The sequence below is a fragment of the Orcinus orca genome, chromosome 2 (genome assembly GCF_937001465.1).
Source record: "Orcinus orca chromosome 2, mOrcOrc1.1, whole genome shotgun sequence".
Lineage (NCBI taxonomy): Eukaryota > Metazoa > Chordata > Mammalia > Artiodactyla > Delphinidae > Orcinus > Orcinus orca.
In genome coordinates, this window is record NC_064560.1 from 93,415,516 (window position 1) to 93,429,188 (window position 13,673).

The window sequence follows — 13,673 nt, forward strand, 5'->3', positions numbered from 1 at the left end:
GATGAGGAGGGAACCGCCATGTCCTCAGCGGGTCTGCAGGTGGAGAAGCTAATGAGGATTCAGGCCAGGACCTGGGCTGGAATGGACTGGCTCAAGTGGCAAGATGGGGTCATCGGACAGAAACCCAGGCCTTGAATCTGCCTCCAGTGAGCCTGGAACCGAGATGTTGGAGACCCTGAGGCAGCGGCAGAGAAAAGAAATAGAGACACCGAGGCAGAAAGAGACCCCGAGACAGAGAGACGAAGAGACAGACCCAGAAACAAGCTGCCCAAATGGGGGGGCCCATGGCGATCCGGAGAGGGCGAGGCAGAGGGGCGCAGACCCCAGCAGAGCTGAGACCCTGCGCGGCGCAGGTCACAGCGCGCGGGCCGGAGTCCCCTGCGGGGCCCGACCGGCGGGGCCCGACCGGCCGCGCCCGCTGGGCGCCCCCGTCCGGGCTGCTCGCCCAAGATGGCGATGGAGGGGCGGGCGAGCCGGCGGCAGCCCGGGCCCCCGCGCCAGCCCCCGCTCGGGCCGGGGCCCCCGAGGCCGCGCCCCCGCCCGCGGCGCCGCGCCTCCCCGGGCCACTGAAGCCCGGCGCGCCCTCCCCCGGCAGCGGCGGCTGAGGCGCGGGGAGGAGGAGGCGGCGGCGGCGGCGGCGGCGGCGGCAGCCCGGGCCCGGCCCCATGGCGCGGGGGGACGCTGGCTGCGGCGGCAGGCTCCTCGCGCTGACCTTCTGCCTGCTGGCCGCGCGCGGTAAGGGCGGGCGCTGAGGCAGTGGCGGGAGCGGCTCCGGGGTGACTGTGCATCGGCACCCGGGGCTGCGCCGGCTGTGGGGCCGGCGCGTCCCGAGTCCCGAGCGAGCGCTGGGGCCGGGGGAGGCGGGGGGGGGGGGGCTGCGCGTCCTTGTGCCCGCGATGCGTGCGCTCTGGGGTCTGCGAGACGCGGCCGGGGACGTTTGCGGCGCGTACTTGTCCGCAGGGGGTGTGTGTCCTTGGTCTGCGGAGTCCAGAATGAGTGTGAGTGTGTGTGTGTGTGTGTGTGTGTGTGTGTGTGCGCGCGCGCGCGCCCGGGCGCGCGCGACCGCGTGCAGAGAGTGGGGAGGGGGCTTCTGTGGGGCGTACGTGTCCGCAGCGCGTGGCCGGTCGCGGCGTAGCATCGCGGGCTGTAGCTGAGGTGCCGGTGGTTTGTGCGGGGCGGGCTCTGCCTTTACCGCGCGTGTCTCCGGGTTGGGAGTGTAAAGGGGGGTGTGTGTGGGGGGGGTGTCTGCACCTCCATTTGTGTGTCGAGAGCGTGTGTAATTGTGTTTATGGGGCTGAGCTAATATTTGGCCTTGGCTTTCGGAGAGTGTCCATGCCCTTGGTGGGGGGACAGAAGCATGAGATTGCGAATTGACTGGGAATAGTGGTGATAAAATACTCAACTTTGTCCGGTGGGTGTGGTCCCTGAAGCTGGGTGGGGCTGGGCGGAGGGGGTGGGGAGCGCGGGAGTGTTGCCCCCTCCGAACCCGAGGCCGGGAGTGGGCTGGGGGAGGGCGCAGGAAACCAGTTGCTTTCGTGGACATGTCCGACACCCGCTCTCAGGATGGGACGCGTGTCACTCCTGCCCCACCCCCAGGGGCAGATCTGAGAAGCGTGGACGGGGTCAGCAAGGCCTCCTCCAACCCCCCACCTCAGTGCGAGGTGAGGGTGGGTTAGAGTCAAGAGTTGCCCTCGCTGGAGAGAGGACTGGGGATGGGGTGACGGAGTCCCAAGCGTCTCTGCCTAGGGAGCCTTCTTCCACCCCCAGCCCTCTCCCTTTCGGTCCTGTGTGCGTTTCGGGGCGGCCCGTGGGCTAGGTGGTTGGTAGGGCTGGGGAGGGGGATGGGCTGCCCGCTTTGTTCGCCTAGTTCTCGCCTTCCCAGCCGAGGGGGGAGCTGAGGATGTGTCCGGAGCCAGTCGGGGAGGGACTTGATGGTGGGGGTGGGGAGGGGGATTTCTCTCCAGCTGCTGTGGCTTTCTAGAGAGACTCAGCCAGGCCACGTGGGAAGGAGGCAGGGACGGCGGAGGGGGGAAGGAGCCTCCGCCTGGCCCGCCCCGGCCCATCTCCAGGAAGCCCAAACAGCGGGTGGGAAAGTCTCGGGAACTACTCGGACCCCCTCTCTGCCTACAAAGACACGCCCCTTTTCAGACCTGACTGCGGACCCGGCAGGAGGCCGCCCGGGGGCGGGGTCCCGGCGGCTAGGCTAGGGAAGTGGGGGGCCCGGGGTTGTCAGGTGGAGGGGGAGGGGAAGTGCCAGAGAGGCGTCTGTCCTCCTGGAGGCCAGGGGATTAACGAATAGTTGGGCCCACCCTCTTCTGCTCTTCTGAGAGCTCCGGACCGGGCTCGGGGTCATCTAGCAAAGCGGAATCAGGACTGGGAACTGCGCTCACTCGGGCATTATGGAGTATCGGTGGGGCCTCCCTACGAGGGGCTCAGTTTCCTCTCTGGGGTTCCCGAGTGCACAAGGCAGGGGCAGGGCCCGAGCTGGGGCTCCCTTGGCAGCAGTGTGCATGGCTGAAGCAACTACTCTGCTCGCCCTCCGTCCTAAATCCTTTGAGTGTGCAAAGCTCGTCAGGCTTGGGGACACTCCTATAGAGTTCTGACTAGCCTCCCCGATCTGGACGGAGGCCATTTATTCATTCATTCAACAAATATTTACTGAGTACCCTTTTCGGCTAGCACGTGACTGGTGCCTGAAATATAGTAAATAAGGAGGAGACTGACAGGTAGTCTAGAAAGGTCAGGAAAGGCTTCCTCCAGGAAGCGGTAAATAATAGAGCTCAGTGCAGAGGGTCAGTTGGCCCTGCAGGAGAGTGATGATGGGGTGAGTTTTTCAGAGAGAACAGCATGTGCAAACGCTCAGGGGTGACTTCGTTTAGACCACTGAATGAAGCTAAATCTGGCTGGAGTTTAGAGCACAAGGCAGGAGGGTGGGGCAGGTTAGAGAGGAATGGGACAGGGGCCACAGAGTGTCAAAAGAGAAGGCTGAAGATGGAGGCTGGACGCAACTCATGAAGGGGCTTGTAAGCCCCACCAAGGTTTCTGGCCTGAGAGCCTGCATGAGCCCTTGGAGGGTTTTAAGATCAGCTTTGCATCAGCTCACTCCAGCCGATGTGGAGAATGATTGGACAGGATGGAGGCAGGAAGCTGCAGCTTCTTGGGAGGCTGTGGTAGTAGTCCAGAAGAGAGGATGTTGCTGGCAACTAGAGTAGTGGCAATTGGGATGGCTACAGTGGATTCTAGAATATTTAGGAAGTAGAATCGGCAGGATGTGAGGATAGATTGACTTTGTAGGGAGTGAGGGAGAGAGAAGTAAAACATAATAGACACTTCAGCAGCCTCGACATGGCAAAATGAAGGGCTGGTGTTGGAGTTAAGATAGTGACTGCCCGTCTCCCCCGAACACTGCTCTTGGGCCAGGGCTTGGGAACTGGGGAGATGTATGCGAATGGGACTCCTGTCTGGGGGTGGTGGTGGGATGCCAAATGCTCTGTTTTCACCACATGCAAGAAGTGGGGTTCTCCCTTCCACCCAGTCAGAATTTGGGGGGTGGTGATGCCAGAGGTCAGTAGCAGGAGGGCTCTAAGAACAAGAGAGCTGCTTTCTCCTCACCGGGGAAACTCCCCCCTCCATCCCTTTCTCAGCCCAGAAGCTCAGAGACCAACTTCAGTTAGTTGGGGTGTTGGGGCCCTCTCTGACCTCATCTTGGAGGTTAGGAACCAGGTCAAATATATTGTCTTGGCCAAAAAGTTCGTTCGGGTTTTTCCATAAGAAAAATGTTACGGAAAACCTGAACAAATTTTTTGGCCAACCCAATAGTTGCTCTTAATAGTGAATCTAAATAATCCAGAAGTTATCTAAACCTTCATTGATCCTGTATGTATTTTCATGGCCCAAGTAATCATACATTATGTGTAAATCAGCATTTCCTTTCTTTTCTCCTAAAGGTACATTGTTTCAAGTTGAGTAATCCCACAATTAGCGTCATTGAATGTCAGCACTGAGGGGAACTTAGAAATAATTTTAGCATGAACCCATTTTACAGATGAGAAAACTGAGTGACTTCCCAGAGTTACATGGATGGGGACTGAGCTGGGACTGGAACCAGTCTCCTGGCTCTTGGAGCAGCCGTACTTTCCCGGGATTTGGTACACATGAACGCAAGTTCAGTCTCTCTTCACCCCCTCCCCCTCACCTGAGAAGTTATCAACAACTTTGGGCTTGGCCCCCCTCAGGTGGTGTGTTTGGGTCTGGGCTCTGGAATCCACTCTGCTCCACCCATCCCCACCCACCGCATCCTGTTCTGCCTCCGCTGTTTCTGAGGTACAGAAACCAGACTTGACACAGAATTCCAGATGCAGAACAGATGTCATTGCCAAGCAGGCCTGGGGGCTCCCAGCTCCCCGGGTTGGGGGGAAGGAAGAGAAAGAGTGGTTCTGATGGGGGAGGACCCCAGCCCCAGCCTGGTCAGAGGTGGGTGACGGCACCTGAGGAGAGAGAAGAAAACCAGAGAGAGGATGACCTAGGCCTGACGTCCTTGTCCTCGGGGCTGGCTGTGCTGCCAGCTAAAAGTGCCTCACTGCTGAGGCTGAGGCATTCCTCTGGAATTGAGGGGCTGTGGGGTCACTGTGGTCCGGGAAGCCGAGGCTCAGTAAATTCTCTCTCAGGTGCAGACCTGAGCATGGAAGCTGGTGCAGAGCCAAGACTTCCAGATGGTTTCATAGGGGCTCATTACCTTGTCACTTAGTTTGGAGCTCTGGCAAATGAATGGAGCATAGAGAGACAAGATTGGGCACACAAGGAAGGTATTTTTTTTTTTATACATCTTTATTGGAGTATAATTGCTTTACAATGGTGTGTTAGTTTCTGCTTTATAACAAAGTGAATCAGCTATACATATACATATATCCCCATATCTCCTCCCTCTTGCGTTTAAGGAAGGTACTTTTAATCAGACCATCCGTATAGCAGAAGAGGTGAGGTCGTGAGCTCCCCAGTCCTGGTAATGTTTAAGTAGAAGAGTTTCTTTCAATGTGAGTTTGCTGTTCTGTCTCGGTGCTGCTTCTTTTTTTTTTTTTTAATTTATTTTTTGGCCACGCCAGGCGGCTTGCGGGATCTTAGTCCTTAGTTCCCTGACCAGGGATGGAACTTGGGCCCAAGGCAGTGAAAACGTGGAGTCCTAACCACCAGACCACCAGGGAATTCCCTGTCTTGGTGCTTTTTAAGCATTTTGTTACGTGTCTCATAGGTGCCACATAGTGTGCTAGGCAGTTTCCACGTATACTATCCACATCATCCCCAGCCCTGAAGGGAGTTCTATAATTTTTCCAGATAAGGAAACTGAGGCTTGGCAAAGCATGAGGGGCTCTGTGTCTTATCTTTTTGAGTGTGTCTCCGCATGTCCACTCATCTTTTCAAGAACTGTTTATTGAGCGCCTACTATGTGCCAGACAGTGTTTTAGGTCCTAGGGAATTAGAGTGCTGACTAGGACAATAATCTTGGGCTTGTTGCCTCGCTGGCAGAAAAGCAAGTCAAAAATCTAGAGTGCTAATTGCAGTGACCCAGGTGCCCAGGGTCCTATGGGGCAGAAAAAAGGAGAGGCGTCTAAATCAGACCCCAGGATGGCACAGCTACTGAAGGAAGAGGGAGCAGCATAGGCAACGCATGGAACAGCAGTGTGCTTTCAGAGAACGGGAAGTGGTTCCGTCTGGTGGGGACCCAGGGTGACAAGGAACAGGAGGTAGGCAGGTCAAGCTGAGTGGCTTTGCTCTCAAGTCTGCTGAGGCTGAGCCTGTCTCCTGAGGATCAGAGACGAAGGGAATGCTGCCTTCCCTGTGTCCCAGGCAACCGTCCCAAGTTCTCCTTCCAGCTGTTGTGGGAGGGGCTTAGTGTGTGGTATGGGAGGTGGCCAAGGTGGGGGGCGGGGAAGGAGGTTTCTGGAAGAAACTGGCTTGTGTCTCCTAGGAGAGGAGAGTGGTGATGGCGTCCTGGAGAATTGCCCGTGTGGACCGAAAACAAGTTGTAAATCTGGTGGGCCCTGAGATTAAAAAATGACAAGGCATTGATGTTTGTGGCAAGTTGTTGGCTTAATGAAGGAGGCATCTCGGCTTTGTTCCCCACCCCATCCCCCAGTCCCAGGAACTCTCAGTTCCTGAGAGTTCACTGAAGAATGGAACCCTGGCTTATGCCAGGGCTGCACTAGTCCCACGAAAGAGCACTGAGCTGGCCCTGGGGCTCAGCAGCGAACCTCCTTTCTGTCTGGGTTCTAATTGGCCTCATAAAATCTAATTTATCCTGTAAATGGGTAAAGTAATATCAGAAGGAGGAGATTGAGAGATGGCCCTGGGGCTCCTAAGCATAGAAACTCCACATCTCTGGCAGGGTCCCACCGAGGAGACTGAGGAGAAGGGATTGTGGGAGAGGGAGTTCCCCTCGAGGCAGAACGCTGGCCAACAGCAAGTGTCCGCTATGTCCACCCAGTCCTTAGGGGGAGCACTGAGATGTGCTCCTGGGAGGGCCTTGGTGGTCCGCCATGACAGGGGATGGGGGTGGTGGTGGCAGGAAAGGGACAGCCACGAAACCACTGGACAAACAAGGGCCACTCCCCAGAGCATCACTTTTCCAAAAAGATTTGGTGGTGTAGGAACCACATTTACATTAAAACAAACACTGCTGTGTAATGGAATAGGATGCAAAATGTGCCAGAGGTTTCAAAATAAAAACATTTCAGGTAGTCAGCAAGCCTCCTGAGTACGTTCTCCTCTGCCGCTGGGAGAATTTTGGTGAAAATGAGAAATGTGGCAACTCTTCATTTTAAGACGGGGAAACCGAGGCTGAAAGGAGGAAAGCGGACCCAATGTCATACAACCCATGATGGACCCAGAACTCTGAACTCAGGCCAAGGCTTGTCCCGCCACATCCCATGGTCCGCCTTAGGCAAGGAGGCAAGAGGAAGAATGGCTAAGGGACCTCCAAGTGGCTACATGATATGAGACCCAGGAAAACCCTTCTCTGGGGAAGGCAGGGGCAGCTTCACAGAGGGATGTGGCACCTGAGGTGAGCCCCTAAGGATGCATGTCCTGGGCACAGAAATTGGGTTGGGTGCTGGGGCAGAGAGAACCCTCTTATTTGGGAGCAACTGTCTCCTCAATGCTGGGTTCACGCCCAGGATGTCCCCAGACTGTCTCCCAGAGAGGTGAGAACCTCCCCTTTGGGGCCTCGGTTTCCCCATCTATAAAATGAGCAATCTCAGGCTCTGCATACGTTTCCATCGACGTGGGCCGGCTTGGGCTCCTGGCACAGCCCTGTACCCCCCCAGGGATCCCGGGTTCTCCCCACATCTACATCCCTGTTGGTTTCCCATTCCCCATTGCCTTGTTGGGTGCTGGGCTCCTCCGAGGTGGGGCAGCCAGACATCTGCTGATCCATGAATATTCAGGAAGGGAATCGGAGCCTCCTCTGGGCTCCCCAGCAAGCCCCGGCCCCTCTGGCCGCTGTCCTGCCCGCAGGAGCCCAGGCTGCTGACAGACCCAGCAGCTGCTCGGGCCCCAACTGTTCACATTGTTTGTTCAGCGCAGCAGGGGATTTTCCAAGCCCCGGACGTGCTTTAGGGGGTAGGGAGGCTGCCGGAGGGCTCAGGGATTCGTGTCATGTGGGGTTTTTCTCCCCTGAAACTCAAACCGACTGCTCAGCGGCTGGAATGGGGCAATTGGAAGCCACTGGGCTGAGAGCCCGGGCTGGCCTTCCCCCCACCGTGTTTGCATCAGAATCTAGGGCCTCAGATAGAGAAGGGACTGGATGTTAAGAATAGCGATTTGCATTTGTACATCCCTTTCCAGTTCACGAAATGCCTTTAAAGAATGAGCTCCCATTCTTTGACTGATGCCCGTTAGGCTCTGGGCTGGAGACCTGACCCACATCATCTTGTTTAATCCTCACAGGCTCCATAGTATCGCCTTCATTTTTACAGATGTGGAAACTGGGCCCCAGAGAGGTAAAGTGGCTGGTAGGTGGAGCAGCAAGACTGGAACCTTGACCTTCTGCCCCAAGGTCAGATGCTCTTTCCACCCCAGCACATGGCCCTCAGTGATGCGAATGCCAGTTTGGTTTCCCCAGTTAGACTGGAAACTGAGTGAGGGCAAGGGCTGCCTTCTCCTCGCTGCACCCACTAGTAATGCTGAGCCCAGCTGTGTAGCTGGAGGTGCCAGTGGAGCCTTTAAGAAAGGCAGAGGCCTGTTCAGACCCTGTCTGTCTGTCCTTCCCACTGTGGTGTCAGAGGCCTGGCTTCTGCCCTGGCCTCCTTATCTCAGCCAGTTAGGACCTCTCTTCTCCCCTCAGTCTTGATCCTCTTCAGGGGTTTAAGTGTTGGCATATATGTGTGTCCAGGTGTTGATGAGTGTGGCAGAGACAGGGGGAGCACGTGTTTAGGTATGGCAGGTCGTGACTACCGTTTTGTGTGTGTGTCTAGATGATGTTCTGCATCTGTTCAGGAGTAGGTGAGTCCAGCTCACTGAATAATCCTACCACCATAGAATCTTCGACATCACCCACTACATTGGAGTAAACTAGAGCCCAGAGGTGGAAGTGACTGGCCCAAGGCCACACAGCTAGACTGTGACAGAGCCGGGGCTAGAACTGAGGGTCGCCGGAGTCCTTAGCCGTTGTGCTTTCTGCATGCCCCTGACAGGGCTCTGTCAGCCCTGTCCTGCCTTGTAATGAGTGTCCTCACCTCTGTCCCTAGCTCACTCTCAGACACACCACTGTGCCTTTAAGCAAGGTGTCAGGCCAGAGGATAAGAGGGCACCTCGGGCCATTAAGCTTTTATGGGACAGGAAGGCAGCAGGTCAACCGTCTGGAAGATAAAACTGGAAGAGAACCAACTATTTCTCTATGAATAACGGTTACTGGGCCTTGCTGAGATGTTGGTTAAAATGATAAACTTGTCATTTGTGTGTTTTTGCCTTGACCCTGGGATGGCATTCCCTTCCTCCATTGTTCTCCTGCTCTTCCCTTTGCGGCCAGGGCAGTGTTGGAGCTGCAGGCTCTTCTGGGGCATCTGGAGAAGGTCAGGGACTGGGTTCTGCACTGGCTTGCTGCGTGGCTTTGGGGGAATCAGCTGCAGGAAGGAGAGCTTACCCCTCCCAGTCACTGCGGCAGAAGTGGTTTGGGTGATAGTGGTCAGGACGATCTGTGGGATTCCAGGAGAGGGAATGACATTACTGAGCCCCAGTTCTGTGCCAGGCCAGCCACTGTGCTGTACTCCTTTACCACACAGCATCTCATTGAGCGCTCACAACAGCCCTCTGAGGAAGGAATGACTATGTCTTTTTAAATTGAGACGCAATTCACATACCACAAAATTCACCGTTTAAAGTGTACAAATCAGTGGTTTTAAGTATATTCACAAGGTTGTGCAACCATCACCACTATCTAATTCTAGAACGTTTTCATCACCTAAAAAAGAAACCTTCGATCCCTTCGCCATCTCTCCTCACTCTTCCCTCTCCCCAGTCCCTGGCAACCATTAATCTACGTTCTGTCTCTATGGATTTGCCTACTCTGGACATTTCACAGAAATGAGATCATACAATATGTGGCCTTTCGTAACTGACTTCTTTCACTTTGAGGAAAGTTTTCAAGGTTTATTCATGTTGTAGCAAGTATCAGTACTTCATTTCTTTGGATGGCTGAGTAATATATTTATCTATTCATCAGGTGATCGGGCATTTGGGTTGCTTCTACTTTTTTGCTAAGAACTGTGTTATTTTGTGGATGAGGAAGCTGAGCAGCGGGGTAAGGATTGGGAACAAAGTGCAGCCGTTGGCCCAAGATCACAGTTAGTCAAAGGGAGAGCCAGGATCCAGACACAGGTCTCTCCGTGAGACCTCTTTCTCTGAGGTTTTGCCCTCCTCGACCCGGGGTGGGTGACTCGGGCTCCGGAGGCTGTGGGATGTAGGAGGACACACACTGATGACCCTGGTGACCCCTCCTCTACGCAGGGGAGCAGCCGTTGCCCCGGAAGACGACCGTGTCGCTGAGCTGTGGAGCAGGGCCGCTGCAAGTGATCCTGGGCCCGGAGCAAGCCACGGTGCTGGACTGCGGTCTGGGGGCGGCTACTGCAGGACACGCCCTCAGCGTCACGTGGAGCAAGGATGGAGGCATCCTGCCCGAGCACAGCCACCTTCGCCTGCTACCCAATGGCTCCCTGTGGCTGTCCCAGCTGCCAGCTCCCGACGGCACTGACCCTGGGGCTTCAGAGGTCATTGAGGGCAACTATTCCTGCCTGACCCGCAGCCCCGTTGGAGTGGTGGCCAGCCAGGCTGCGGTGGTCAAGCTTGCCAGTAAGTGCTACATCTTGGACTGAGCTGAGGCCTATAAGACGTGGGGTGTGGGAAGTGGGGTCTGCAGTTAGATACTTGCACAGAGGTTTGACTCTGAGCCACGCCCCCTTTCCCTGCCTCCTTTGCTGCTCAGTGGGTCCCTTCCTGGTATTGTCTGCCTCACTGTTCAATAGTCTCACTTCTTCCCTGCTCTTCTGTTCCTCCTCCTTTTCCTTCCCTGTGAGTTTGAGAGTCTAGACTTGTGCTCTCCTCCAGGAAGGCTGCCAGAGAGGTTTATAAGCACGTCAGGGGCACAAAGGTGCTCCCCACCCCCACAGCAGGTGGAGTGTGTAGAGCCGAGCTGTGTTGTCCAGCTCACTCACTCTTCGGGGGTTCTCAGGAGGCACAGATCACCATGAAACAATTTGGGGCCAGAAGAAATGCACATCTTACTGTAGTCCAGCCATATGGTGATGTAAGGCAGGGGGACTTTGGAATTCATTCTGCCTGCGGCATCTGACCAGTCATCACCACTTCTTATTCTCCGACTGCCTCTTTCCAACTGTGTCTCCGTCGGTCTGAATTCTTTTTGCATGTGTTTCTGTCCACCTGTGTCTCTCTGTGTCCGTGTGTGTGTGTGTTTCCTGTCTGCTCGCTGTGGCCTCCTTTCTTGTGTTCCTCTCCCGTCCCTGCGTTTTCTCACTGTCCTCATCCCCAGCACTTGCAGGTTTCTCCCTGCACCCGCAGTCTCAGACGGTGGAGGAGAACGGGACCGCTCGGTTTCAGTGCCACATCGAAGGGCTGCCAGCACCTGTCATTACTTGGGAGAAGGACCAGGTGACGGTGCCTGAGGAGCCTCGGTGAGTGTCCTGTGGGCAAGAGGAGAGTGGGTCCCAGGGGGCAGCCAAGGAGGGCTCTGGGATGTGCTCAGGAACTGGGCTTCTTAGAGTCAGGGTGGCTCCGTTTGTCCAAACTGACTTAGGAGCCAACCACCACCTGACACTCAGCCCATTTCTGGTCCCAAAGAGAAGTTGTGTCAGAAGTTTTTGCTCCCTGGGAGGAAAGCCACCCACCAAGCTATGGGGCTTGGGTAGAGAGCAGTTATCGAGTCCTTCAGAGCATATGTAGTCCAACCACTTGCCTTATTGAGAAGGAGACCAAGGGCCAAGGAAGAGCTGTGCTTTAACCAAGGCCACACGGTGAGCCATTGGCAGAACGTTTGTTGTTTGTTCTGGGCCCAGAGGGTTTCCCTTTGCAGGTTCCTCTGGAGTTTCTACCTTGGATGCATAACTTCTCTTCTTCTCTCAGTTCCACTCAGTGGGGTGCAGCATCTGATAACCAGGTTGTGGAGGTCCTTCCTGTTTCACCCTCCTCTCTCCCCATAAAGGCAATGGAGCAATCCTAGGGAAGGGTTTCTAGGGCAGAAGAGAAGCAGAGGCTAGACCCAGGGCCTGATCCCTACTGCGGCCTCCTGGGAAGGCCCAGATGTACACACAGCATGTCCAGAAAGCACGAGGCTCATTTGCATCTGTGGTCTTGGAACTGGACTCATGGCTCGGCTGCCACCACATGGAGTCTTACACCTTTGGAAATGTGGCTCCAAAGGCCTTTCCCAGCCACGCTGCCGTCCTCTCCCTGCATCTCTCTAGCTGTAGTTACCACTCACGCTCTCCTCTCCCAGCAGAGGTGGGATTCCTTAGGCTCAGAAACACCGGTTTCCAGATCTCCCTGCCCTGGAACTAACCTGTCTTCAGTGTATTGAGTTGTCCCATCTCCTCTGACTTTTGCCCGTGTCTAGGTAGGGGTGAGAGTGTAAGAGAAACTTCTAGATAGAAAAGCCCCAGGCCACATCTCTGCAACAGTTGTAAGTGAGGAAGAAGGGTGAGAGAGGTCAAGATATAAGTGATCCTGTTGACTTTGGTGATCAGTCAGCCCCACTGGTCCAGTGGGTTGGATTAGATCACGGTTTCCAAAGTGTGTTCTTTATTAGAACGTTAGTCCCTAAAGATTATTCTTGAAAAAAAAAAAAGTACTCCACAGTCAAATAAGATGAGGAAACTGCCTATAAATCTCCCTCTTGGAGTTGACAAGGCCCTGAGAAGCCCTGTACTGAGAAACCTGTTTAACTTGTTTAACCAAATGCTTCCTAGACTCATTTGCCCAGAGCCCCTCTTGCAGGAACACTGTTAACATCCTAGGAATGAGCATTCCAGGGAGGAGACCTTGGGAATGCTAACCCAGCCTTCCTAGCGCTGACATTTTAAGTTCTATGCCTCTTTTTTTTTTTTTTTTTTTTCTGGCCCTGCCGCAGGGCTTGTGGGACCTTAGTTCCCTGACCTAAGGGATCGAACCCGTGCCCCCTGCATTGGGAGCACAGAGTCTTAATCACTGGACCACCAGGGAAGTCCCAAGTGCTATGCCTTTTAAATGTGGAGCCTCTCACCGCTGTGAGAGAGTTGTTGGATGAGAACCAGTTGAGAGTCTACTCCTGGGACAGTCCCCAGAGAGGGTGGGAGAGAGCAGAATACTCTCCCCGCGTTAAAAGTCACAAGAGGCTTCACTTCATTAGAGCTGTGTTTTCTCACTTAATCCTTCCCATGATCCTTCAAGGTAAGTGTTCCTTATTTTTCATATTTTCCTCTATTTACTTTTAGTTTATATTCCTATTAGATACATTTTTCAAATTCATATAAACAAAAAAGAAGAAACAAAAATGGCTCGTCCTCTTATCACCCATAGAAAGCCTCTGTTAGTTTTTTTTTTTTTTTTTGCCCGCGCCGTGTGGCATGTGGGATGTGGGATCTTAGTTCCCTGACCAGGGATCAAACCCGTGTCCCCTGCATTGGGAGCGCGGAGTCTTATCCGCTGGACCACCAGGGAAGTCCCCCTCTGTTAGTTTTGATGTCTATCCTCTGGACCTTTCCCCTGTATGTTTATAAATATTCTCTTTCAAATTTTGGATCATATTGTACATACTGGGTTTTTTGTTCAATCACCTTTTTTTAGAAAACAAAAATGGGATTATATTGCAACTTCTGTTTTTTTCACTTAACACATAAGGAACCCCCTTCCAGGTCTATCTGTATGGCTGTGGCAGATACTGTTATCTGAATTCTTAAATGAGGGAACTGAGGATCAGAGACAGAAGTCACTTGCCCCAGGTCACACAGCTAGTGCTGAGAGTATCTGACAGCGGAGCCCTGGGGTGGTGGATTTGGTGGTTGGAGTGGGGAAGCCACAGGGTCTGAAGAAACTCCTGTTGCAGGCTGGCTTAGAGTTGGAGTGGTCCAGCTGTGCTCAGAGCAGAGAAGTTACTTCCCCAAAGTTTCTCAGCAAACAGAGGAGTTCCCTCA

At 54.4% G+C, this 13,673-nt stretch overlaps 1 protein-coding gene across 2 annotated transcripts in view; it reads left to right on the forward strand.

Moving 5' to 3' along the window:
- The first annotated feature begins 587 nt into the window (after positions 1 to 587).
- IGDCC4 (immunoglobulin superfamily DCC subclass member 4) overlaps positions 588 to 13,673 on the forward strand; it is a 37,783-nt gene continuing 24,697 nt past the window's right edge. The window contains exons 1-3 of one of the 2 annotated variants that reach the window (XM_033439867.2): positions 588 to 735; positions 10,000 to 10,341; positions 11,039 to 11,180. In XM_033439867.2, the coding sequence (XP_033295758.2) occupies positions 666 to 735; positions 10,000 to 10,341; positions 11,039 to 11,180 (554 nt within the window). In that variant the 5' untranslated portion in view covers positions 588 to 665. The remainder of the gene's footprint in view (positions 736 to 9,999; positions 10,342 to 11,038; positions 11,181 to 13,673) is intronic. The other variant, XM_012535392.3, reaches the window with a different exon arrangement.